The sequence below is a fragment of the Clupea harengus genome, chromosome 22, assembly GCF_900700415.2.
Source record: "Clupea harengus chromosome 22, Ch_v2.0.2, whole genome shotgun sequence".
NCBI lineage: Eukaryota > Metazoa > Chordata > Actinopteri > Clupeiformes > Clupeidae > Clupea > Clupea harengus.
The window spans coordinates 16,034,509-16,061,235 of record NC_045173.1 but is presented as its reverse complement, the minus strand read 5'-3'; the positions used below and the strand labels follow the sequence as shown (position 1 = coordinate 16,061,235).

Genomic DNA, 26,727 nt, shown 5'->3' with positions numbered 1-26,727 from the left:
CACACAGTGAACATGAAAGCCCCCTTATCTCCAAAAACAGATTCTTGATGATAATCTGCAAAACAGTTGATGCACCCTAACATTTCGACAGGGTCTTGTAGACTGTTGTGTAATGGTGACTATGGAATAAATAAGTGATGTTGTTCTCTACTGTTCTTTCTTGGCAATGACTAACTGTGTTCTTTCAAAAGCACTGCACTGAGCAGAGCAATCAAGGGCAGGCTCACCAACTAAAATCCAAAACAACAGAATACACACTGTTAAACACACCATACTTTTATCTTCAAAAGTAAACACACAAAACAGCACAAAACAAACCCTGTTGTCACAATATGAAATAAGCATTGTATAGTTTTGTCATTTAGAATTCAATTTGTGTAGGCATATAATATGTTGTCACTGGCACTGGCAAGTTTCAAGTTGTGACACTGCCAACTTAGTCATTGTCCTGTTTACTGTTTTAACCAGACCAAAGGTTTCTTTTGCCAAGCCAAAGTGCCAAGCCAAAGTGCACTATCTACCTATAAAGCATACAAAAGTCTTGCAAACACCACCAACAGCCCAGTTGGCACTGATAAAAGCTTGCCCACAAGCTAACTAGAGTCTATTGGCAATGTGGTTGGCAATGATGTGACAGATTTTCCTGGATGGATAGTTGTTGGGGAAATGGCAGGTTCAATTCAATTCAATGTTATTTCTATAGTGCCAAAACAATAACGTTGTCTTTAAGCACTTTAAAGGGGCCAGGCCTGGACCCCCCTAGAGCACAATGGCGACAAGTGTGTTTATCTGTCCTTCACATGACCATACACAACCAAATTAATTTGAAGATGATATCAAAACTAGTTGCCTATAAAAACATATCTCAAAAAGTGGCAAATTAATGCATGGTGTTGCTTTAAGTGGAACTGCATTTGTAGCCAGCCAGTTGTGAAATAGGCTGGGCTATGGGAGGTATAAAGCTCTTTGCTCTGGTCTACGGCTCCACATTGCCACGGAAGTTAGATGAGGCCATGAGTGGGACACAGGTGCTGCTAGTGGTTCTCCTCCTCTCCCCCTTCCTGCTCTACAGTGCAAACAGCAGACATGGTGAGATAAATCAGTTACCAAACACCTGTAACTTTCATAGAGACCACTATGATGGAGTGTACATAATGTTAATGTAGGCCTATCTATTGCCAGTTTTGGTGCATTCCCAAGCAGTAACTTAATGCAATATAATGCAAAGTGTATTTTGTGTCAGTTGCTCCTAGCAATGATGATGACCCTCCCAAATCCATCCGTGTGCTGCGGAGCCTGGAGAGTGTCATGGATAAATACAGAGAGATGATCGCCACTTTTAAAACTCAGGTAAGCTCGGCACAATACCTAATACCATCTATTACCAGTTTGTAGTTAGTGATTAGGAACCAGGAAACCTTGATGATTTCTCTCTCTTTTTTTGAAGGGAGGAATTGATAATTCCACCAAGGTAGAGGTAAGGAATTTTTTTTTTCACATGAAATCAACCACCACCAATCAATGTTGTTTAACAAAACAAAACTAACATTTTCCCTTTGTTTGGTTTCATGTTGATGCAGACAACGTTCATATATTCATGCCTGGGTGAGTGTAAATGCCATCATATATCATTAAATGTTTAGAGAAATTCGACATATCTACTACTATATGTAATCATTGGTATACTGCATTATAAAATATACCATCATGCTACTCATGTGTATTCCCTGAATTGAATCTTGTCATTGATGTCATGATCAGACGCAGTTTGAAAATGGCTAAACAAACTAAATGCTGCGTTAATTGCTATAACACTGACAATGGTAGACATACCAGATACAATAGTCCAGTTTTGTTGCTGTTAGATGCAACGTTACGCTACTTATTGTTCTGACCAATGCCTCACTTGACTATAAGGTTTGGATGATAAGGCAAAGACCATGGAAATTACCATCCAGACGCAGACAACCAAAATCAAAGAATTGGGTACGTGTCATCGATACACCATAATACCATCATGTGTTTGATGTGTTTCTGATTTAACATATAACTACAACATTGTCTTTTTCTCAGAAAAAAACGTTTTCGACACGAAGAAGGAACTCCGGAATGAGATCGTGAATAATAGGCGAAGTGAAGGGCTGCTTGCCCTTCGAATTCTTGGTGAGTAGCTAATAACACCTGCCAGAGTTGAAGATGTAATGCAAAACGGACAGAAATATTACAGCACCACTACAGACTTTTATGTGTTTAGGTTCCATACTTAATACATTTCGAAACGTAGTGGTGGAGATGACTATGAACGCAAACGCACAAATCGAACACAGGGGTAGAGAGAAGATAATACACTTTACTAAGCAGGTACACTTTACTAAGTTAGGTACACAGGTGGTCAGTCCAATAGCAAGCAAACAAATCCAATAGGCCAAAGGCAAGAAGGTAATCCGAGGAACAGGCAAAGTTTGGCAAAACGAGTGAATCACTAAACATGGAATAATAACAACGATCGCTAGGAACACGGAAACAAAGAAAATGCAATGAACATACAATGACGTGAACCCAACTAAACAAACACAAACCCGAAGAACACATGACAACACACGGATAACGAACTAGGAGGCAGGGCGGGGCTTAACACATTTATATGTATGTAGGCTAGACTGAGTACAGTTGAGACATGGGTACAGTTGATACAGCCGAAATAACTTGCATGCGCAGCAATCCTGAGACGTGATTTTTAGTTTGCACATGCATACTAACGTCCTCTTTGATCCCAGGAAATTTGAGCACCCAACCCATCTCCCGTACGGAGATATGGGCGAACGTTTTTTTTACCTACCTAACATTTTGATTTGATCATGTCCCTTCTACAATGAATATGTTATTAACCATACGTCATCAACAAACGCAACTTACATCATTGCAAACTTTATTCTGTGCACTATAAATCTACATATTCCATGCTATCATTTCATGCAAGGTCATTGCATAATCTAGCGAAAAGCGTGAGCTGGTCAGCGGGGTACAGTTGAGACACAATGTCTCAACTGTACCCGCGAGAAGTCAAAGTTAGACAAAAAACCAAGCAAATGAAAATAAAATGTTAGATTTTTTATATTAGACCTGTCCTATATTAATGTGTGTCTTTTCAAACATGAAAGTGATAAGAATGATTTATCTTGGGGTCTAAATAAGTAAGGTGGGAGATCGGGTACAGTTGATACAGCTTGATTGTGATATAGCCTGTATTTTCAATCCTTGGTCAGTCACCATCAATGGGTTTAAATGGGTGTCTCAACTGTACCAGGGTACCGTCTCAACTGTACCCCACATGGGTACAGTTGAGACAAAATCGCACTTCATGTTTATGAGCAAATTATGAATACATTAAATAAGATATGGATATTATTGATTGATAATATTTTAGTATACAATCAAAGGAAACGGCATATCAAATATCACTTATTTTCAGTGTCTAGTTTTTGTGCAGTAGTGAATAAAGCAAAAAGTGTCTCAACTGTACTCAGTCGACCCTACTTTTTAAGTTATGACATGTTGTTTGTACATGCTGTGCTTGAGGTAAGCACAGGGTGAGGGTGCACAAGGTCAGGGTGAGCTTTAAGCCCAATTTTTTACTTTAGAGTTAGGGTTAATAAAATGTAGACTAATAATATGTAGTACATAGTGGACTATTGTTCATTAAGCTACGCTGTAAAAGGACATTTTACATTTAAGTTGGACTTTAGTTGGACTTGTGTAATTGTGTAGCAAATGTCTTTTATGAATCTGTGAAGCCAGTTGAACGATGCTGGAGGTTAAAGTTTAGGATAAACGAAAAACGAAACCTTAGTTATAACCTCATGTGTTGTCTGACAGTACAGTCAAACACCAGACCCAAAGTCACCACCCCCATATGGGAGGCGGTCATGCTAGTAAGGAGGAATGGGGTTTACCGACTGTTTTGTATATGCTACCTATTTTTGTTAAAGCTGAGCTTCTTAAATTGTCAAAAATGCCCAGGTCACCCAAGTTGTAAATACGGAATGCAGTATGGCACTAATCATGCTGTTTTGCAATGAGATACAGTTATTTACAGATAACAGGTTGTATGAGAGGTAATTCAACCTCCCCCTTTCCCCCTTGAATGCAAGGAAGCTTCTCCTCGTCACCTTGTGCCCCTCATGCACTGACACTCTAGGCAATTGCGTGTGTCGCCTGTGCCACAAACCACCACTAACCACATAACACAACGATTGTGACTTTTTAAATGTTTTTACCCATTGTTTGTATCTTACAGAAATGCAGGTCAAGCTAAGTGGTTGGATAAATCAAATGGACGCCAAAACGCTCTCCACTGCTAAGTTAAGTAAGTTCAGTAGACTTACATCAAATGAACAGAAATGATAAACTACCCAGAATGTTTGACACTGGTGTATTGTAGCTTCCATCCTCCTGCTTTGCCTAAATGAGATGACTCTTTTACTTCATATGCCAGTTGTGTGACCATGCCCCCATCAGTAGCCTACACAACCTCATTTCTCATTATTGCCACTGAATGCTTTACGCCTCTTCTCCTTAACCCCTCCCAGCTCTCCGAGCCCTGTTAAAGTACACCGAGTACAAAGACCTGGAGACAAAGATTTCCAACGAGAAGGATACAACTGTGCTTACTGGTATTTCTCTTTTTTCCCTCTTTTTTGAAAGAGATTTCAGGTACAGTAGTTGCCCAATGACAAATACCACACAGCCAGATGTCACTCAGATGTAACAAGAGTTAAAGTTTGGAGACGACTCAATGGCCCTGTTTACACTTGTTTTTAAAATACGTACCACCAACAACTGACCAAGATTCTGTGTCTCATAGAATTAAGAAATAAACTCAAGGAAACGAAGGAGAAACTTAGACTGGCTGAACAGGAGCTCATAGCCGCAGGTGGAGCCTCTAACCTGAGTAAGTAAACCATCAGTTTAACACATTGAACTACACCACCAGTCATAAAGAATTGCTCCAATGTGTTCTGCAGCTACCACCGACATGTGCAAATAATGATAAGAGGCGCAAACTATCTATTTATATGCGATGTCAGACTTTTAGACAGCTATTGGCTGGAGACCCAGAACCCCACAGTTCAGCAGTGCAGAGAGCACAGCATTATTAAGCCAGCATGAGCACACACACTCAATTCAAATAAGTGTGCTCCTACCTAGTCCTCTCCCAATGTAACCCGTAATCAAGGTTTTATATAATTGAATGGCTTTAAGGTCAGCACACCTGGGTCAGCACACCTGGGCCAGCACACCTGGACTAACAGGTCACACATATCTGATTGCTGATTGGGCCCAAGTGAGGGCTGGTGAGGGGTGACTCCACCCCCCTCTTCTATATGCTATAAGAAACATGTTCAATAATGTAGCAGGCATCTACATGTAGGGAAGTGGATGAAGTGAAAAAGCGATATAAAAGCAAACAAAATCAAAGGATTGCTTTAACATGGTACAAATTAGCAAAACTGGTGCTCAGAATATTGATTCCATTGTTTCTGGAAGTTTCTTTTATTCATTCTCTTATTGATCTAATGCGCAATCTGGATTACACCTGCTTTTAAAAAAGGGGGAGGTTTTCACCGCAAAATAGACATGCACTGTCCTCCCCACATTTTTTTTTACATACAACGGAATACGTAATCAGTCACTCCTCCCATAATTATGCAAAAAAAAAACACCTTTCCTGCGACCCGCACACGAATGCATAAGCATTCAGAAAAGCGCAAATTGTTATTCTGTGCTCCTGCAGCAGACAAAATGCGGTTTTAGCCATGTGTGGTCTATTGGTACATACCATGTTTTTTGGCGCATGTTGTAACGAAATAACGCCTAAAACGTGCGCTAACATGTTAGTACATCTGCCCCTCAATCTAGTTCATGTGACTTTACTTAAAAAAGTAAAAGACCTACACCCAACATAGTCCTAGTACATACAACAACAAGTAGTTCCCTCCACATACACCATGAATAAGCCAGGTTTTCTTCCCATTTCTTCATTTAAGTGAGTTGGATGGAAACCCAGCTATAGTTGCTAAATGTCAGGGTGTCACATATAAGCAGCTGTTTTTGTGTCTGTCATTGTTTAAAGGTGGTCTGTAATGGCACAGAATAACGGCCTTGATTAGTAATTTTTGTCCTTCCCCGCAGTTATACAAATAGTGACGCTGCAGGAGAAGATTCGTGAGCTGGAGAGCAGAGAGACTGATGAGGACCTATCAGAAGAAATAGCTGGTATGTGATACTGCACAGAAAATACTGTAGTAGTTTCTTAGAAACATAGTTATCAACCTGAAGAATCATATGAAATGAGTTTGTGGAGTAGCCTATGCTGAAGTACTGATCAAGGTTATCATCATCATCTTACTTTGATATTCATGAGCACCAGAATGTCTTGTGTTCCTCAACACATAATATGGAAGAGTAATGGTATTTGCTGGTTGACTTTTTGAACAATGTGAGTCTCTCTGTGCCAGCCACAGAACAGGTGGTGAGAGAGCACAGAGCGCAGATTACCAGGCAGCAGTGTGTGACAATAGCTTGCCTCATATAATCAAATAATGAATTAGCTCGTGCTTATTAATTAACTGGTTTTATGTAGTTATTTACTCATCCATGTTGATCCTTTTGTTTTTAAACAGCATTGAGAGCAGAACTGGAGGAGAAGCTGGGACAACTGGAGGGCGGCAGTGATGGGGGCTCTATAATGGGTGACTGTGACCATATATACTCTCATAGTGTAGTTCCACTTAATGAGGGCTATAGTATTCATATGGCAGCCAGAAGGGACCATCTAATTACTATCAAACTGCATGTAGAAATCCTGGATGCTCCTATTGCATGTCCTTTGGTCCATCTCAGCATCAGACATACTGATGTCACATTAAGTGGGCCAACAGACCTACCTCCACATGTGTTGTCTGACAGTACAATCCCACACCAGACTCGAACTCACCATCTCCATATGGGGTCATGCTAGTAAGGAGGAATGGGGTTTTCCCACTGAACAGTTCTGTGCTGGCTGGCTATTGTTACACTCAGAATCTTTCTTTTCAACAAAGTCAATGTTTGTCTTTTGGCTGCAGTTACACAGATCATCACAGTGCAAGATGATATTCTGCAAACGTACATCAGGATACAAACATTAAAACAACAGTCTACAGATAAAGTTGCTGGTGAGTACCGCCTTTCTGTTCTCCTGAAAAGATCTTTCTTGTGTTCACTGTCGCAAGTGATTGCCAGAATTATTTTTTATATAGTCTACAATTTTGTTAGATCTATTCGTAATTCTCAATTGGTAAGTCACTATTACTATCGTTGTTCAAGAGGGATAAAACGATGTACTTGTATGGTGCCGGTGTGAAAAGTGTGTCTTACCAGGCAATTTACCTTCTTGCCTGGTACTGTATATTGAAATTGTGGTGCTTGCAGTTTGGGCTTTTACTACACAAAAGGTGGCTTTTGACTGTGTGAGAAGTCGCTATTTCAGAGGTGAAGAAATTTGACAGAATCATGAGTAAGGCAGCTAGGAAATGTCTTGGGTGCCACCCTGTCTAAGTTCTTTAGCACTGTATGGAAAAGGAACTTTGGAGTTACCAATGACCATCTTGGTGTAGGAGTTCAAAAGTTTAGCCTGGAGATGACTTTATCTCAGTGTAGGGATTCGGCCCCAATTTTGAACATGGAAGAGGTGGAATCCACGAGAAACAGTTCAACATGCACAAGGTGCAATACAGCATAGGGATATTATTGGGCAGGTACAGAGTGGAAGATCAGGGTTTGGGTTAGGTGACAGTTGGAAAGCATGGGGTGAGGCTACATTGTCAGAGGAGGCTGATGGTAACCAGCTTTGCTCATGAGCAAGAAGAGGAAACTAGATGAACAGCCTCGGCTTCTTAGGCAAAGCAAGGGCAATGAATGAAATAGCATAATGGTCAAAAGAGGAAGCGAGGCTGGAGGGAATTTTGGGCTATGTATGCTAATTGCATGAAATTCATTTGTTGGAGCCACTTAGGATGTCCTCCCCACTCCACAGAACCTCAGTCAGTGGGTGTGTGAAGACGGAAGCCACAAATTGTGTGTGGGTGTTGGCTCATTGAAACATATTCTGTCTGGTTGTAAAACTCTGAAACTCTTGACCCAGGGTCACTGCACGTGGAGACATGATCAGGTTTCTAAATCATTAGTGTGTTTGTTTGAGAATAAACGAGTTAAGGTGAACTTGGGAGAATTTGTTTTGTGCAAGAGGGGCAGAAAAGTGGACATCAAGCACGTACAAACAGCACTGGTAAAGGGCAGGATTGGAGATGGCTGGCTGATGTCGAAAGGCAACTTCAAGTTCCACATTGTGTTGTACTCCGAGTGTGAGCACACTGTTCACTTTATTGAGTTAATGATTCCCTTTGAAGATGTGATTGAGGAAGCCTTTGAGAGGAAGAGGCTAAAGTATCCTGAACTGGTAGCAGAAATGAGGGAACAAGTACACACAAGACCAGTGAAGATAAGTGTTAGAGGCTTTGTAGCTAAATCAATGCTTCTGTTGGATTTTGGTTTTCGAGGACAGTCGTTTAAAGAAGTTGTCTGGGGCTCCTGAAAAAGTGAGCCAGTGGTTATGGCTGAGGTACTCACAAACTACTTGAAGAATGTGAATGTGAATGAACCAGTATTAAGTGAAGAGGCCTGAAGAGATGTTTAGGTGCCTAAAATGACAGGGTTTGTATTCCATTTCATTCCCTTACCCTAATCTGGGTTTGTAATGCATGCATTACACCCGGTGTAATAATTCTTAGGCTACTTGGGCTTGAGTACTGCATGTGACAGGTTTGGCTGCTGTGGGAAGTCCCCAACCAATAGCATGAGGAATTTAATCTTTTCCTGTGTATAACTAATATTGTGTGTGTGTGTGTGTGTGTACATGCATGTGTGTGTGTGTGTGTGTGTGTGTGTGTGTGTGTGTGTGTGTGTGTGTGTGTGTGTGTGTGTGTGTGTGTGTGTGTGTGTGTGTGTGTGTGTGTGTGTGTGTGTAAAAACAGAACTGGAAAAACAGCTGAGAGAGAAAAACAGTGAGCTGAAACACCTGCGTGAATCCTCTGATTCCTCTGCATGTAAGTAAAGGAGCAGCCTATCAGTCAGCAGATGACTACCACCAGATCTGGGCCAAAGCCAAGCTAAAGGCAGTTAAAGTCAGCTGCCTTTGTCTTTTTCATTGAAAGATTGAATTGTCATTTTCATTGAAAGATTTTGTTCTTTCTCTTTTGTCAGCTGCACAAATCATTATAATCGAGAAAGAGGTGCGTGTGATAGAGAGCAAAATAGAAGCCCAACAGAAGAAAATAGCTGCCCAGATCAAAGGTACAATTAGACCAGCCTGTGTTTTTAATTACTCACCTTCAGTTTAACACATTTAGGCGAAATACCTTGTGAACTATCTAAACTAAACTTTATGATTTTATTTTGTGTATTGTGTCTATCAGAGTTGGAGAGGGCCATAAAGAACAAGAAGGACTTGTTGAAGGAAAAAGTCACGGAGCTCCAGGAGGTACAAAGGACTGACTATGATCTCAGTGAGTTTCCGTGTTACAGTTTTTTTTCAATCATTTTAACTCTTGTATCAATACCATGTACACATTCCCAAAACACTTAACACATCGAGCATACCAGTAGACCATGAGAACCAAACTGTGGATACTTGCCCCTATGCTTAGATACAAATGCAGTCAATGACACCTTCTTCCAAAATTCATGGATACCTGTCCCAGTCAATGTTCACTACCAGCAAAACGCTGTGCAACTACAGCATTTTTTGCCGATGTTTAGATACTCTGTTCAAAACAGTTAACTTTCAGTTCAAAACCTAACTTACAGTAATTTAGATCACTGTAGATGGAAATGTGCTGTATTTGGACAGACAAATTAAGTTATATGCTTGAATAAGAAAAAATATTCTTGTTTTAGCAGAAAGTTTATTTAGATTATTTAGTTTTTTTGGCTTGCATACTTCTTACTATCTCTAATAGAAATAGAGTCTACAGAAGGCAAACATAGATGTAACTGTTCCTGAATAGTTGTTTCCACTATTACAGTACTGCTCTATATGTAAGTCATAGGCTATTAGTGAAAGACAGTGATTGAAAAATGCAATTACAGTAAATTTGCCACACTTAATTGTGACATCTATTGTGAGAGGCAAACCGACATATGAACACTGTCTTCAGATACTTGGCTTGGATTGACGTATTTCCAAGGTGCAATGCAGAGGAGAATGTTACCGTAAATGCGAAGTTCAAACATGTAAAAGTTTGACACCAAATGCAGAGGACAGAATGGATCAGCATTACTGTAGGGCTACAGCAGACTTCTAGTGGTATTACAGTACTTTGGTAGACTGTATCTTGTGTTGATGTATGTCATTTACTGCATTGGAAATACTGCAGTAAATACGTAGCATATTCATGCCTTTTTGTTGTAATGTAGTAAGCCTATATAGTGCAGTAACACGTGCAATTTTGAAATATGGCTGTAATGAAACATATTACAGCATTTTAGAATTATTTGTTTACTGTAATATTACAAACTTTATTACTGTAGTCCAAAGAAGTGTTTGTCTGTGTGTGTTTTTTCTCTTTTTTCAATGCAACACTACAGTAATCTATGCCAAACTGGAGGACACAGCAACACTTTATATATGCAATTGGCAATGCTTCAAGTTGTTAGTGTTTTTTAGGTCATTGTACTCTGAGAGAGAACATGTGCTAATGTTACGGCAGCATGAGTTGTGTTTTGGTGGTTGTAGTGCATTTTGCACCAAAGGTTAACTGATATGCGAAGGTGTGTGTCTGTAAAGCCCACTGTATTTCATTACAACATGTTTTTCATCCTTTCAGTTGTGAAGGTTATCACACAACAGTTTCAGCTCAGCAAGGTGCAAACAGCTGAATGCTCTGGAAATACAGAAACCATTTTTGCTGGTATGTAGACTTTATTGAACTCATTTTCTGTGCCAGTCTTCAGGTTCCCTTAGCACCACAATAAAGGCATTGTTTTTTTATTGAGTTTTCTTTTCTTATACATAACTTCTAAACATTTGTATTCATTCATGGTTTGGTTCATATCCTCAAAAGAGGCTACTGCTACCTGAATCTATTTTGGAGAATCAGCCATACAAGTATATTGCATTTGTGTGGGTGTGTGTTTGTGTGTGTCTGTTTGGTGTGTTTGTTTGCCAAATAGGGATATGGAGTAAGGCCATATCTAAAACCACTTAATGGTCACAACAAACATGATACTATCCTTTATCAAAATTCCTTACAATAATATCTGTGCCATTTAACCACTAGGAATTGGTCCACTCCCCCTTAATAAAAAGCCCTTTGCCAAAGGTTGTTAAAAGCTTTTATCATGATTCACCATGATACCAACAGCAAAAAAACATACATAGTTAAAGTGTCCTATATTACATTTCCACTGCTTTGAATACTATGAAAATGCAGGGTTCCGCATTTATCTATGGTGCTCAAGTTACATGCATGCTTTTGTACATTACTCTGAATATAAATTATTAGACTTAGAAAAAGATGAATGTTGCCCATAAACATCATTAATGGCAGAGTCCTAATAAAAGACCATCGTTTGGTGGGTCTATAGCACAGCCTAGTGGAACAGGATGTGGGTATCATCTCCACTTATGTTGATGACACTTCAGATGTACTGACTTTGACACCAGTTACAGTAGAGCAATGGAGATTGGGGCCAGGGTAATGAGATAAGACCTCTGTTTATGTAACACTAGGTACTTTTCACAGGGTGGAACCCAGTCATATTCACATACATACATGCACACGGATGGATGGATGGATGGATAGGTGGCTAGATGGATTGATACTTACCCACATACATGCATAGATATTAATAAATAATAATAAGATATTATAATTTTTTTGTGAAATAGAAATCCAGAAGCAACTGACAGCCAAAGAGAAGGATATCCTGAATCTTGAAGCCAAGAATAAAAGTAAGTACAGTTTGTTTTTATTTGTCTTTACTTACTTGATTGAATTTGAGACAATGCAATAAACCTAGCAACCTAGCTTACTGATGCACTGCATGTGGTGATTATAGCTTAGAGCTAGAATCCGACTCCTGTCCCCACAGCACCTGAGCCATGAAAAACTGAGAGTATACCTGACAAACCTTTTTTACTCCTCTTCAGGGCTTCAGCATCAACTCCAAGAAATGTCTCATGAATGCTCAGGCCTGCTGGATAAAATCAAAGGTAGGGTATCTCAGTCACCTAAAGCCTAAGCCTAAGACCACATGAGCATGGGAATGTGTGCGAGTGTGTGTGTGTGTGTGTGTGTGTGTGTGTGTGTGTGTGTGTGTGTGTGTGTGTGTGTGTGTGTGTGTGTGTGTGTGTGTGTGTGGGTGTGTGTGGGAGGGTGTGTGTGTGTTGGAACACGTCTCCTGAATGTAGCGAAGGAAACTGAAATGCTTTTGTCAAGTCGTGGAGTTTGTGTGTGTGTGTTGTGTTTCACTAGCTGCTTCAAACTCATACATCTGAATACAATTTGAGCTTAAATTGACGATATGAAGGTACTTTAAGTAGATGTACAAGTAGCTCGGACCTTACTCCAGACACATGAAAATGAATGAACATAAGATGAATCAGATGCAGAAAGTGATTACTTGTGTGTTGTTCAGTAAAAAAGGGTATGATTGCCTGTTATAGAAGATGAATGGATACCTTAATGGAGAGATCTTGTGTCACCATCTGTTTGTTCATGTGATGCCTTTACTTGTCTATAGAGCTGGAGCAGTCACTGGAAGAGGAAATACAGAACGTGACGGGTGACCTGAAGCCACGTGAGTGAAGCATGATGCTCAGAACTCACATACATTTAAAATGCTTACTAACAATATGACACCTGTATCGTATTTAAACACAAAGGTTAGACAGCTCATTAAGACTACCGGTCTTTTTTCAGTTCTGGAGCTGATTTCACTCAATTTCAACATGCAACAGATCAAGATGAGCATCGTCGCTGAAAAATCTGCCTCGAAGATCGCCGGTGGGTTTTTTATTTTCAGTGACCAGGTTGATAATGTTTCATGACAAAGTCATGTTATTACATCTCAAAACCACTGCTGCTGAAAGAAAGCACTCAGTTAAGGCTGCATGTTGACAGTGATCTTCCTCCCCACAGAACTCACATGGCAACTGAAGGAGAAAGAGAAAGAAATCAAACACAAGGTTAAAGAGATAACAGAGGGAGACTTGGAAGGTTCCCAAGAAGGTATGTGATAGTTTTGTTTCAATCTTGGATATATGGCTATTGTGTCTATATGATTTCTCATGAAATCAATATCTATATTGAAATGAAATGAACTGAATTACATAGAACTGAATTTAATTTTGCAGCAGTGAAAATAGTCTCACTTCTGATGGAGATCTGGGAGCTACAAACCGGCGTTGAGAGCGAGACTACCCTGAGCCACATTAACAGTAATGGCCTCTGAAAAAATCTATTCATGACTTACACAGTCTGTGTTGTAAAGTTTGATCTGGAGCTTTGGTGACATTGTTTGATTTTCCACAGACCGCCAGAATGAACTGAATCACCTGATTGTTAGCCTTAAGGACACCACCAGCAGCAAGCTACGTAAGTTTATTTTGAATATAATTGGACATGTACGGTTTTCCCAAAGTGTGAAGATTCACAGAACAACAGCAACTGTTTTTATCTAAATGTAGAATATTGACAATAGGTTTGTGTAAACTGAACTGTTTTAGCATCTCACATTATCCTCCACTTTTCTGTCATTCTTTCAGTGCTGACTATCTTGGCAGCTCAGACAGACCAGACCAAGATCAAAAGAATGCAAGTCATTATCAGTGAGAAATATAAAGAGGAACTCACAGGTGTGTATCAATGCATTCTTATGTGGCGTGTTTTTTATGGCACACAGATCAGGTCATGGAAAAATCAATACTTTTGTAGTTGCGACTTGATGCAAAAATATTAGTTTGGCAGCTGCCATGAATTGATTTTGGAACCTTAGACCTTGTTAGTATAATGTAGACAATGTAAAGAACTTTAAAGAAGCATGTCTTTCAATGGAACGATTTTGATTGCTCTTTACCTGTTGGCTTGAGGACAAGATACTGTTCCATAACAACATGAATCTGTCACAGGCTTAATCAACAGACAGGAAACGATGGAGAAGGAGCTCAGCTCTAAGAAGTCAGAAGTGGCAGAAAAGGACCAAGACATTTCCAAACTTGGTGAGTCTGACCATAATTAATATCAATAAACCAAATCAATATTAACTATGGCCAGCTCTCCTATGTACCTACCTGGTGGGGTTGGATTTGCTAAGACATGTAGACACAGAGATTTTGTTATCACTATTGTTTTCGGTGTTGGTGTCATGTTGCACTCATTCACTCTTTCAATTCACAGGGAAAGAGATTACAGCTCTGCAGAGTCAAATTGAGAAACTGAAGGAAACAATTGAAAATCTGAAAAATACAACCAGTGGACACATTGAAGGTAACTGACCCATCATCCCAGTGTATTTCAAATGACAAGTTCTGTTTTTACGGACTTTAGCTTTAATGGGTACACTGTATGAAACGACTGAAAAAGCAAGGGGTTCATAACACTGAGGTTATGGCTTCCAGGAAACACATATACTCATGAAATGGGTTAAATATCTGAACAGCAGGTCACTTCAGATAAAAGCACCTGTTAAATGCATAAATGTAAATGCAAGGCTAATCCTGAACGCTGAGGATATAGTAGTTGCTGCAGCCTGTAATTAAACAGCTGCATTTTCGTTTTTATCTCACTCCATAAGACCTAAGGAAGCAGCTGGAGGTGAAGGAGAGAGAGCTGAAGGACAAAGCCAAAGAGATGAAGATCATTGATAAGAAGAATGGAGAACTTTGTGAGTATAGAATGTCAACCAACCAGCAACATTACCTGAAACATTTAAACAGCCAGTCTTTTTTACCATGATGAAACTCATCAGTGCATATCTTCATTGCTTTCAGTGATCCGCATAACTGAGTTGGTGGCAAAACTCAAGGAGACAGAGATTAATACCTATAAGAAAGACCAGGTGTTAGCTTCCAAAATAACCAGTAAGTTCCTTAAATCAGAAAGGTTCACTGCTTGTTGTGTAGACTTAATAAGCATAACCACTTAGGTCATGATCACTGTAACATATCAAATAGCTAGCTTGTTTTTTGGCATTGTAAATACAAGTTCGATAATATCAAATTTACACAAACATTGTACCTTATGTTTGTGAAAAGTAAGGTGGTGTTTCCAAACTTCCAGAGTCTTTTAATGTGTAATTAATTTAAGTTAAATTCCACTCAGAACTGGAAAAACAGCTGGAAATCCTGAGGAAAGAAAACTCTCATATCAAAGAAAACAACAAAGGTAAGATTTTTCACTGAGAGATCACCAACTAACTGCTTTTCAATGAAAAAATGCAGGTAACTTAAAACTTATTATTTTAATCTGGTTATTAATTATTGAATTCAATTAATCAAATTATTAAAATGTATTATTCAATTAAATGAACCAGATTATTACAAATGTTTTTTTTTTTAAACTCCTTTAAGCTCTGGAGAGAGAAAATAAAGATTGCTCTGGACTACAAGACAAATATAAGGGTGAGGGAGTCTGGATTTCTCCTCTCTGCAAGCAAATATATTTGCATGGTGTATTGGAAAGATCTCTATTGGTTAACACCCACCTGTGTAATCTTGTCTCATAGTACGGGTATTTTAATTTTTGTTTAGAAATTGAGAAAAAAACAGATGAACTGATGAAGAAGGTCAACGACAGCTATTCATTCAGTAAGTCATTTAAGAAGTGGTGAAAGACAAGACAAGTCATTTTAGTTTTTTTTTTTTTTTTTATGTATTTTCTAAAATGATAGAAAAGTGTGTTATAGCTTTGATGTTTGTAGTATTTCAGACCAATAAGTTGACGATTGACATTGAAAACCTTCGGAAAAGTATTGCTCGCAAGCCTGACAACGTTGCAGGTAAGTGTACTGTACATCAATAGGTTCTGACTTCAACTTCATAAAGTCATCAGTGATCCAACCTTGGCTTAACTGGAATGCTACCTTGCAGAGTTAGAGAAGCTGATGAAAGAAAAGCTCAAAGAGCTGGAAGATTTGAAGAGAAAAACGACCAATGTCCCTGGATGTATAGAGAGTGAGTTATTTTGAGGTTTTGGACGAATTTTACACAAAATGATACAAAAGCATGTATATATTCAATTCAATTCAATTTTATTTATATAGCGCCAAAACAATAAAATTGTCTCAGTACATATTCACACATGTCCAGTAACGGAGAGTTGTAATGTGCCACTACTGCTGTATTTTCAGTCACAAAGATTGTCGAAATCATACAAAACATAAACAAGGAGACTGATGAAACCACAGACAAGCATTTAAAGCGCATGGATGGTGAGTGCCTGTGCTCTTATGGTTCCTGTCAGAAAGCAGGAAATATGAAACAGAATTGTTTCCAACTTCAGCAGATGGGAGTGTATATCGGATAGATAGATAGATAGATAGATAGATAGATAGATAGATAGATAGATAGATAGATAGATCAATAGATCGATAGACAGAGTGAGTGAGTGCTCAGTCACTCACCCATTGATCCTTGAGGGGAATTGTGTGGACATCAGCATGGATGCTTCACATAAACCCTAAGCTAGGAAAGAGTTTGAGTTGACAAAGAGACCTTGCCACAGACATAAATGCTGATGATGAAATATAAAGGCTGTAACAAAAACATGTCCTATTATTGTGTCACACAATACACAGTGTATGTAGGTGTTTCAGAACCAGGATTGGGTCTCTTAGTGTTTTTTAAGCATCCTGCTCAGACACTGGCCTTTGACATAGGAGAAACTCTTAAAAGGAAAAGATAAATGTTAATATTTGTCTGATTTTATGTCGGTTTGAAAGCTAGGTTGGAATTGATTTTAACGTTTATTTTAAATGTTATTTTTCCTGCACACAGAGTTTCAGGCACTGGTAGACAGGCTAATGGATCAGCTGAAGAACAAGACCGATGAGAATAACCAACTCGGTGAGTGAAAATACTCCCTTAAATATTACTCAGTATTTTAGTTTTTATAATCTGTAATGCATTAAATACATTCTGTCTTACATAAGTTTGGGATCATAAATCTAATCTCTTTGTGGGCCATCTTCTATGCATTTGTTTTCTTTTTTTTGGAGGGGTGACTAGGAAGTAAACAAGGAATGAAAAATAACCCTACTGGCAACTAATTCATTTTTTATTAGAATATATCTCAAAACTTTCATTAATTTCTTTTTTTTGTTCCTCTCAGTCGTACAAATCTTAGTCCAGAAGGGAACTGAGGCTATGTTGACCAAACAGATAGAAACTCTGAAACACGGGTATGCATCGAAGATCAAAGGTAAGCATGCATCACAAATGCATTCATTTTAATCACCCTGAAATCCATTAGCCTTCACATGATGCTCACCTGTTACCACTCACACAGATGCCATTGCCAACAATCTCAGTCTGATTTGCCTCAGGTTTGCCTCAGTCAGATCAGGCTCCATCTGATCTACTCTAATAATCATCCAGAACTCATAATAACAGATTATAATCAGTTGTATGCGTAGTATACTGTACCTAACCATTTCTGTACTGAATTTGTAAGTCACAATATGTGTGTCACACAAGTCACATTTCTAGTCATGTTTTATATTACCAAAGTAAGGGTCTAATATGAAAATCCCTGTATGTTTCAGTCCTTCAGAAGACAGTGGAAGACAAAGAGAAGCAGCTTGAGGTAGAGAGATCCAAGTGTGATAAACTGGGTATGTCATTTATTGCTTTAACCAAGCCTAACTTAAATTCAACAATATCCAGAAAATTCTGTCTTAATTCGCCAATTTGCTGTCAGGGGACATACACATCTTGTTGAATTGAATTATATTCCCATCTGAAAGTGTTGGGGAACAGTATCAACTATTTGAGGGTTTCTTAGCAAATCAGTATAATCCTGGACACACAGAACATTTTCTGCCTCTTAACAAGTCAATACTGTACATCACGGGTCACATGTGTGTAATGTACAGGAGCTTATTCATTTCACTGAACTTGAAAATGTCATATTTCTACAATTCATTTAGCTGGGAAAGCCCAGTGTTCACAGTTTTGATTGATTTCCATTGTTATTCCATTTAAATACTGTGTGTGGTCTGGAGCGAAGTAAATCATTTTGATGTTGCCTCTCCCCCTGTAGCTGCACGGATAGAAACACTGACGCTAGAGATCTCAAAATCACAGACCGACCTGTCAATTTACGAGGAGACTTATGGTGCTAAAATAGCAGGTAATTCCAGATATAAACTGAGAGTGAAATATGTCTCCACTTACTAAGAAACATATATAAAAAAAAAAAAGCGAATTGAAAGAGGATGCCTGAAAAGAGTCTGAAACTGATTGATTCCTCTTCTCTGCTTCTGTATCACACTGGGATTATTTCAGAGTTGGAGGAGAAACTTAAGAAGATAACTCACCAGCTACAGGACGCCATTGCAAGACTGAAGACAGTTGAGGGGGAGAATGCTGAGGACGGTTTGTGGCTTACTGTCATCAGCATAAAACATGTTTTGCTAGCGTAATATTGTCACCAGGCTGCTCTCAGTTACTTGGCAGGGAGTGTGTGGTTAGTCAAGCAATTTTCTGCAAAATGCCTTAAAATGAAAACAATAGTCTTTGAAATAGAATAATGTATAACAGGCATTTAAATTATGCATCACACACATACACATACACACAAATATCCTGTGCAAACTCATCCTTCCCATCTTTTTACAGTCCTTAAAATCATTAAACTGCAGACCGAAATGACGGCTATAGTCAATAAGGCGGTTACTGAAAAGCAAGTTCTGCATGATGAAATTGGAGGTGAGGAATATACCCTGTCATATACTACAGCACATGCTGGGCATATCAGTCAGCTTTTACTGGTACCACAAATGAGCTCACACTCCACTACCTACTCCTCCAGGTCTAAAGACGGAGCTCATCGCCTGCAAAGAAGAGAAGAGCAAACTGATCCTCACCATAACAGGTGAGGTCATACACTGCTAAAGGATGATACTCTGCACTGTGTAATATCATACATAGTGTGTTTGTAACCAACACTTCATTCTCTCGCTCCTTGATCTAGACCTGAAGACCAATGAGAAGACAATAATGAATCAGTGCAGTCACCTTAATGACACATTCTGGGGTGAGAAGCAATTTTGTGTATTGGCTCTTGATTGTCACTGGTATTTGCACTGTCTAGAAGTAGAATAGCATGTTGTCTGCATGCATTATCGGCCAGTTGCTCTTCTTCACTTTATAATGGAGCAGTTTAACTCAAATTTCCATAACAATTGTGCAATTTATGATAAAAGCACTAATCTGGCATGAAAACTGATAAAGGGGTTTTAATCACAATTAGAAATGGAGGTGCTTCAAAAAAGGCTCCTGGGGGAACCTTTTCCAAATTGGGCACCAGAGGAGATTTTATCCCAGGAATACATTATTATATGACAATACATACATATAAGCAATTTAAAATATATGTATTCATTACATGCTTTGTGATTAATTTACTCTAAATGTATCCCATATTTCAATTTGTGAGAAGCATTGAAAAATCTGATAGATTTGCCATTGAGGTGAGGTGACAAAGTAAACAAGCCTGGGCAGTGTGATGTTCACCACACATTAATGGCAAACAACAGATACTTAAATGGACTTTATTTAATGAAAAAAACATTTTATTCATTCCTAATTAACCCATCTCATAGTTTTTCTAAACCTAGCGAGTTTACTAACTGACGTAATGTCAGACTACACAAACAACTAAACCACCGATTACATTTCTGGTTAGCTTGTGAACTTAAACAACCTGTGCCTTCTAACTTTGCTTCGCCTTGGTCAGATGCAGTGTTTTTTTTATATATATATACTCTAGTTTAGTCAGGTAACAGTTTGTTCTTACAGTTATGGTTAGAAATATTTTACAAATTACCTTTGGGTATTTTTAAGTGTTCTGAAGTTCTGGAATTTGCCATCTCGAACTCGAAAATGTAGGAAAATATACACTTGTACTGTAACGCAGACTGGCCACTATTCAAATCCATTCAATATGGCAAAGGCTGAGCAGTTTATACAATTAGTATAAAAGTTTTATAATGAATTAATTGAAATTACCATGTTATTTTGACAACCCTATTATTATAATTGGAACACTTCAAAAGAAAGCATCTTAGAGTGATGAAAAGTGTTAAATTCCATCTATTTTAATGGGTTTTTGAAAGAAAAGAATGGAAGTCAATGTGGAGGTAAAGAAAAAACTGAATGTTAAATGAACTGGAAAGTGGTATCAAGTGAACATAGGTTTGTCTTTAGTTTGTCGTTCAGTCCTATTGCTTGTATCATGATTGTGATAGGCTTTTTACCACTTCTGATGTGTTATTTCTCTGTCACAGAGCTGAAGACAGAGTTTGACCAAACTTTAACGAAAGTTGATAAGAACTCGGAACTGAGTATGTATCTGCTACTGTCTAAATCAAACAGATACCTTTTTAATATTTCTCATCAATGGTTTAATGGCAACTTTATTTAAATAAGTTTGCATTGTATATGTACACCTATTTGTGTTTATTATATAATCTCTAGTAAATCAATATTCAATGAAGGAAAATACTTCATATATGCATGATCATCAGATATATGTCTTGAGCTATGTTTTGTACCTTCAGTTTTGAGGATGAACATGTTGATTCTGGAAGTTGAGACACTGCAGAAAAAGATGGAAGGGGTGATAGGTGATACGACTGGTGAGTAGGAGTTGTTCAACTCTATAAAAGAATATTACCTTCTAAGTTGTATCGCTCCCTTTAAATAAATATGTTTGTCTGTTCTCAGTGCTGGAGACAGAGCTGCAGAGGAAAACCAAAGAACTGGAAGAACTGGAAAACCAACTGGGATTGAGAAATAGAATGGACTCCAAAAACAGTATGTTTTATCCATTCTTTAAACAAATAAAATACCCTTGAACACCATATGCAATGAGTGCTGGACAATTTCCCTGTGTTCTCTTCCAGTCAAGAACATCTTGAGTATCATAATACAGAGAAGGAAGGAAATAGAACAGGAAAACAATGAGATATATCTGCAACGGATTGATGGTAAGACAGCAAATACAGTATCACAAAAGTAATAAATGGTAGTATGTCTGATAAAGGGTTAATCAGCATTTGAACCGAAGACTTAGTCAAACCCACGGTATGTTTTTGTCTTTCTTACAGCACTAGAGAATGAGCTGAATGAGAGGATTGCTCTGCTCAAGGGAGAAGAAGCTGAAAGAACAAAACTGTGTAAGTATACTAAAGAAACAGCATTTGTGCATCAAAAATACATTCATGCACACAGGTATCATGTGCACATATTACTATATTCAATCCCACTGTGCAGACTCCTTAATGGGTAGAACACATAACAAATTGACCGTTTAAGTGTAATTAAAGTTGAATTCTCTTTCAGTGATCAAGATAATGTCCATGGAAGAGGATGTGAACTCTTTGCAGAACAGAATATCAAAAACTAAAGTAGAGTCCTCCAAAAAGATAAAAGGTGGGTGCCACCTGTATAGAACAGAGGAGAACAGAAAGAGGAAGATGGAAAAGGCAGTGAACAAGTCACATGGTGTCGGTCACTGGCAAATCATTTGTTGCTGATAATATTGAAGGCTAGGTCAGTGATTCTGGGAAAAGGTTGTTGATAGTTAAGCTTGACAGCAAGTCAAATTACACCCCTCTCTTCTGTGCTCCTGAGGCTGATGTTGATTGCCTGGAATTGTTTATGGCTCGGCCCGAGCCACTATGTTTTTTTTTTTGTTTTTTTGAGCGCACATAGAGTTGACAGCTAGAGCACTGGAGCAGGATACCACACCTTTAAAGTGACTGTAATTCTACTACACTACAGTTCACTACACGTACTTCTCTTAAAATGTAATCTGATTTCCTTACTCACTACTATCTGGGAAAAGTCATCATATTACTAATTACTTCTTATTTACTTTCAAACACATTTATTAAGCTAGTCAGAAATGAGAAACTACGCATTTTTTTTTTGCAGTTACCATCAATGTAATGACAGTACTTTAAAAATGCATTTTGTAATGCATTACTCCAAGCACGGCCTCTGTATTGCCTTGTGCCCCAACGTGATGGAAGTGTAAATGTATGGTTCACTACAGAAAAGTGAAAGAGAGAATGCATGTGTTAGTCTTCCCCTCTTGTGTCAGTGTGCAGGCTTACAGTAGCATGCTACTGACGTGTGTATATATATATATATATATATAGGATCATTGACAGACAAATCGTAGCTGAAATCAGTCAACCCAGTTTCACTGTATCTTCCCCTCTGGAATGTTTTGACCCTGTGACTGATAACCCAGTGGATAAGAGTGATGGTTTTAAAAGACAGAAACTGCAATTTAATATTGTAACAATATGTGCTCTTTTTGGAATCAATCTTTGTTCTTCAATGTTTCAGGGCTTGAGAGGCAACTGGAGCTGAAGTACAAAGAGATCAATGAGCTGAAAGTAAAAGACTGTGGAGTCGATGCTTTGAGTAAGTATATTTTTAGATTGTGGAAAAGCAGATGTTATATATATTCCATTTATTAGCTTATTGATGTATTGTATTGTATGTATTGATTTGATGGCCTCATTTTGAATTTCCAGAGGGGAAGATAGCAGAATTGGAGGCTGAAGCCAATAAACTTGAGTTGGAATTAACCAGGACAAAACAGACCGAAGAGGATCAAATCAAAGGTGCCTTGCTTTTGAGTTTGTGTCACTGAGGGGGTTACTGCTGAATTCCGTGCCAATACCAATGCTGGTATGTACTTGTTGTATTTGGTGGTCCTCATGCAAACAAAATGTGCATTTGGCAGAGCTGGAGAAACGTCTGACGGAGAAGAAAAACCAACTGCAAATCAGCAGTGAAAGATTGACAAGTCTGGACAACGAAAATGGAGAACTACGTAAGCAAGTTACAGTGCCCTAAAACAATTCTGCCTAGATAAAAAACCTCTCTGACAATTATATGAATTCAATCAATGGAGCAGAACAAGCATATTTGCAGCACAATACATTTGTTGTACACAGACCTGTATTGAAAGAGATTTGTCTCTTGTCTTGATCAGTTCTGAAGCTGGTTTCTATGGAGAGTAAAATGAATACAGTTATATCTGGGTCCAAAGACTTGGAAGAGACCTCAGCTACCATAATCAAGGGTAAGAGTTTCATGACATGAATTTTGTTCTTAGGTGCTCTTAAGTTTGAACATATACCGTGAATTTGAAAAGTCTGTTGCAATGATAAAGTGAAACAAGTGTGAGTGAGCTGTCCATAAAAATGTGTTTTATTTGCACAGCCCTGAGAGAAAAACTGAAAGTCAAGGTGGAGGACAATAACCAACTGCAAATCAAAATTGAAGGTATGCTGCAGGCAGGCTACTCAGAATCACACAGCCACCCGTGTATTGGCTCCAATGTATACTAGCCATACACTACCCACGCAAATCTACCAGAACAATATGAATTCCTTTAAAACATCTTGAAGTATTCTTATAATGAAAAATGTGCTAATTAAAAAATCCCTCTTGAGCATCCCAAGACATTTAGGAGTCATCTCCCTAAGCATGGCTCAGTTGTGGCACCATCTCCCTAAGCATGGCTCAGGTGTGGCACCAAAACCATGTGTTTCTGTTTCTTTCCTGCTTTCGTCCTCAGCCCTGGAGACAGCCAAGAAGGAAATAGAGGACAGCTGTGCAACACTCAAGCAACAACACACAGGTGATAAGTCCCAGCGGCCCTCTTTTGCCTGACTCGTTTGTTCTGAGTTATAATGAGGGTCCTCACACTTTATTATTATAATTCTCACTTCTGCCACACAGATCTGAAGACAAAGTTTGAAAAGGACATGAATGAAATTGGAGACATCCCAAAATTAAGTATGGCAAAGATAGTGCTGTCCAATTTTGTCAGCTCATTTTCATGCAAAATGATGCAATAAAATACAAATGAAATCAAATATAAAGTGTTAGAGATGTATACTTATTTATGGACTGCATCATTTTAATACTCCTTTTCTCAGTTTTCAGGATCAACATGTTGAGCAGTGAAATTGCAAGGCTGAAGAGGCAGATAGAGAGTCAGACTGGAGATAAGACAGGTGAATTTCCAGAAAGCTCTCTCCAAAACAATGCTGCTAAACGCTTAAAAAATATCATAGGACATTCTAATGTTGTTAAAGAGGACCTATTTCTGGTTTTTCATTTACTGTGTTATATAGCTTTTTGTGAATGTAAAAGTCACAAAGTCCAGAGTTCATGCCAGAGGGAGTAACACTTTAACAGAAAACAATTTTCTCAGCTGCCTGAAACGCCTCGAAAAATGGCAAAAACATAACTTATTTCCATATCTTATTTTAGATCGATATTACTACCCCATTGAGTCATCCTCTTTCTTAGCTAACTACTTGCTATAAGAAGGGTAACGCTAGTTAGTTTTGTTTACTAGTGGCAATGGTTGCTAAGGAAAGAAGAGTCATGCTTTTAACCCACAGTGCCACAGAAGTTAGCTCAAATTGTCGAAGACAGTACAAATATGTGGATTGAATTGAAAACCAAGCCATTTCTATGGACCTGTTCTAAACTTTGACATGCGTCAGACACTGTCAGTAGGCGTTGGCCTTTACAGAGCGTTTAAGACAGAGGGTAAATAGGTGTACAGTATGAGAAACAGAATGTGTTTTTGATACATTGAAGCATGTAAATCTATTCTAGTAGACCCCAAAAAATAAAAGTTATGAACGTTGAAAATGAGCATAATAGGTCCTCTTTAAAATTGCAACATGTGCTTACCTAGAACTGAATAAAGAATTGAAGAAGAAAATTGAAGAACTGGAGAAACTCGGAGCAAAGACTCCAGCTTCCACGCAAAGTGAGTTTGCATTTTGACATCCCCAGACTTTTCATAATAACTGTAGCAAACAAACAAAGGTGGGTTTTCTGTGGCTTCAACCCATTGATTATGAACTTAACAAAGAAGGCACAGCAGAAGGGCACAACATCATTCACACTGATGGTCTCATCTACTGTGGACAGATACACAAGAACTAACACAGGCATACACTGCACTAGACACAAAAGGGATACATAAACCTGAACGATAACAAACACAGGCCACAAAACAGTCCCAACACCCGTGGAATTCTGGGAAGCCCCACACACTACACATATTTTATAGACTCAGAACTCCTAGGGGTATTCTGCGGCAATACAATTTCAGTAAAAACTTGTAAAAAGTATGTGTCGAATGTGTTCCTGTCTAGAAGCGGTCCCTGGCACATCTTACAACTAAACATTAAAATAAAATGGTTTTACCTTTTTTACTTTACATTTGAATCTTATCTAATGTCTAATGGTAATGATAATATCAAAATAATATTGTTATGATGTGTATGCATGTGTATGGTACATAGATATTTCATAGAACTGCTGTATCTCCGCATGCAATACAGCTATCAGGCCTTAAATTAATAACTCATCAGCAAAACAGAGTGCATTAGAAATTATGACTCAGTCTTCATACATCATTCATATGTTTATCCTCACAAGTTTTTAATATTCATCCTTGTTTAGTAAAAGAGCTCATTGCTGTTATACGAGAAAAAGCTGCATCAAAGCAAGAGGACAATGCAGATTATTTGAAACGTATTGCTGGTAAGAAAAAACTGTTATAAAAATATAATATGTAGTTATTACACATTTTTGTGGGGGGGTGGGAGGGGGGACATTCAGACAGAACAGTCCTATTAATGAACTCTGGTCCTCTTAACAGAGCTAGAAGGCGAGCTGTATGAAAGGATTGTTGACCTGCAAGGCGAAGAAGCAGAAAAAATCAAAGCAAGTACGTGAGGCCTGCATGCGTGAAAACGTACATTTTAAAACTGAAAAACAAAAATGCAACTTTAAGAATTTGTATTTCTCTTACTGTTTACTTCTACTCTTTACTGTAAAACAACAGCATTTAAAACAAGAAGCCATCATTGTCGTATCTTAGACAGTTCTAGTACTACTAAAGTTTACTTTCAGTACTTCTTCCGTTTACTGTATCTATTTGTACTATCCTCTGTGTTCTCAGTGATCCAGGTGATGGAGCAGCAGGAGGCGATCACCATGCTGAAAGACAGGTTATCCAAAGTCAGACTGGAAGCTTCCAAAAAGATTGCTGGTTGGTGCCAAACTTTTGTGGTTTCACTTCTATGATATTATAAGGGCAGCGAAACGAAACAAAAAAAGTCTTGCATCATTTAATAGAAATAAAAACAAAAAAGAAAACAGATAATAGATGAGGTCATGTCGAGAGAGACTGGGAAAGGGGGATAATGTTACAGCATGTCAACATGATGTGGTTGTCTTGTGCTCAACAACAATTAACTATTTACAGCATTTGAGGATGAACTGACGAGGAAGCGCCAAGAGATTGACAGAATAAAAGCTGATGACTGTGGATTTGGCAAACGGAGTGAGTG

General features: G+C 38.4%; 1 protein-coding gene across 2 annotated transcripts in view; it reads left to right on the top strand.

Moving 5' to 3' along the window:
- The first annotated feature begins 932 nt into the window (after window positions 1-932).
- Window positions 933-26,727, top strand: part of si:ch211-14a17.10 (myosin-11) — a 34,978-nt gene continuing 9,183 nt past the window's right edge. Inside the window, exons 1-61 of one of the 2 annotated variants that reach the window (XM_012835335.3) lie at window positions 933-1,089; window positions 1,244-1,350; window positions 1,448-1,477; window positions 1,581-1,605; window positions 1,918-1,986; window positions 2,074-2,163; window positions 4,298-4,366; window positions 4,590-4,673; window positions 4,865-4,951; window positions 6,193-6,276; window positions 6,684-6,752; window positions 7,128-7,217; window positions 9,075-9,146; window positions 9,304-9,393; window positions 9,516-9,605; window positions 10,926-11,009; window positions 11,990-12,052; window positions 12,251-12,313; window positions 12,844-12,900; window positions 13,023-13,106; window positions 13,242-13,331; window positions 13,457-13,540; window positions 13,635-13,697; window positions 13,868-13,957; window positions 14,231-14,320; window positions 14,499-14,588; window positions 14,896-14,985; window positions 15,092-15,181; window positions 15,423-15,485; window positions 15,671-15,721; window positions 15,851-15,907; window positions 16,021-16,098; window positions 16,190-16,273; window positions 16,450-16,530; window positions 17,096-17,164; window positions 17,430-17,519; window positions 17,863-17,931; window positions 18,360-18,449; window positions 18,605-18,694; window positions 18,938-19,027; window positions 19,131-19,193; window positions 19,293-19,355; window positions 20,608-20,664; window positions 20,881-20,958; window positions 21,047-21,136; window positions 21,226-21,309; window positions 21,430-21,498; window positions 21,665-21,754; window positions 22,679-22,756; window positions 22,870-22,959; window positions 23,082-23,171; window positions 23,334-23,423; window positions 23,564-23,626; window positions 23,922-23,984; window positions 24,086-24,142; window positions 24,286-24,363; window positions 25,059-25,133; window positions 25,835-25,915; window positions 26,034-26,102; window positions 26,337-26,426; window positions 26,643-26,720. In XM_012835335.3, the coding sequence (XP_012690789.2) occupies window positions 948-1,089; window positions 1,244-1,350; window positions 1,448-1,477; window positions 1,581-1,605; window positions 1,918-1,986; window positions 2,074-2,163; window positions 4,298-4,366; window positions 4,590-4,673; window positions 4,865-4,951; window positions 6,193-6,276; window positions 6,684-6,752; window positions 7,128-7,217; window positions 9,075-9,146; window positions 9,304-9,393; window positions 9,516-9,605; window positions 10,926-11,009; window positions 11,990-12,052; window positions 12,251-12,313; window positions 12,844-12,900; window positions 13,023-13,106; window positions 13,242-13,331; window positions 13,457-13,540; window positions 13,635-13,697; window positions 13,868-13,957; window positions 14,231-14,320; window positions 14,499-14,588; window positions 14,896-14,985; window positions 15,092-15,181; window positions 15,423-15,485; window positions 15,671-15,721; window positions 15,851-15,907; window positions 16,021-16,098; window positions 16,190-16,273; window positions 16,450-16,530; window positions 17,096-17,164; window positions 17,430-17,519; window positions 17,863-17,931; window positions 18,360-18,449; window positions 18,605-18,694; window positions 18,938-19,027; window positions 19,131-19,193; window positions 19,293-19,355; window positions 20,608-20,664; window positions 20,881-20,958; window positions 21,047-21,136; window positions 21,226-21,309; window positions 21,430-21,498; window positions 21,665-21,754; window positions 22,679-22,756; window positions 22,870-22,959; window positions 23,082-23,171; window positions 23,334-23,423; window positions 23,564-23,626; window positions 23,922-23,984; window positions 24,086-24,142; window positions 24,286-24,363; window positions 25,059-25,133; window positions 25,835-25,915; window positions 26,034-26,102; window positions 26,337-26,426; window positions 26,643-26,720 (4,744 nt within the window). In that variant the 5' untranslated portion in view covers window positions 933-947. The remainder of the gene's footprint in view (window positions 1,090-1,243; window positions 1,351-1,447; window positions 1,478-1,580; window positions 1,606-1,917; window positions 1,987-2,073; window positions 2,164-4,297; window positions 4,367-4,589; window positions 4,674-4,864; window positions 4,952-6,192; window positions 6,277-6,683; window positions 6,753-7,127; window positions 7,218-9,074; window positions 9,147-9,303; window positions 9,394-9,515; window positions 9,606-10,925; window positions 11,010-11,989; window positions 12,053-12,250; window positions 12,314-12,843; window positions 12,901-13,022; window positions 13,107-13,241; window positions 13,332-13,456; window positions 13,541-13,634; window positions 13,698-13,867; window positions 13,958-14,230; window positions 14,321-14,498; window positions 14,589-14,895; window positions 14,986-15,091; window positions 15,182-15,422; window positions 15,486-15,670; window positions 15,722-15,850; window positions 15,908-16,020; window positions 16,099-16,189; window positions 16,274-16,449; window positions 16,531-17,095; window positions 17,165-17,429; window positions 17,520-17,862; window positions 17,932-18,359; window positions 18,450-18,604; window positions 18,695-18,937; window positions 19,028-19,130; window positions 19,194-19,292; window positions 19,356-20,607; window positions 20,665-20,880; window positions 20,959-21,046; window positions 21,137-21,225; window positions 21,310-21,429; window positions 21,499-21,664; window positions 21,755-22,678; window positions 22,757-22,869; window positions 22,960-23,081; window positions 23,172-23,333; window positions 23,424-23,563; window positions 23,627-23,921; window positions 23,985-24,085; window positions 24,143-24,285; window positions 24,364-25,058; window positions 25,134-25,834; window positions 25,916-26,033; window positions 26,103-26,336; window positions 26,427-26,642; window positions 26,721-26,727) is intronic. The other variant, XM_031560497.2, reaches the window with a different exon arrangement.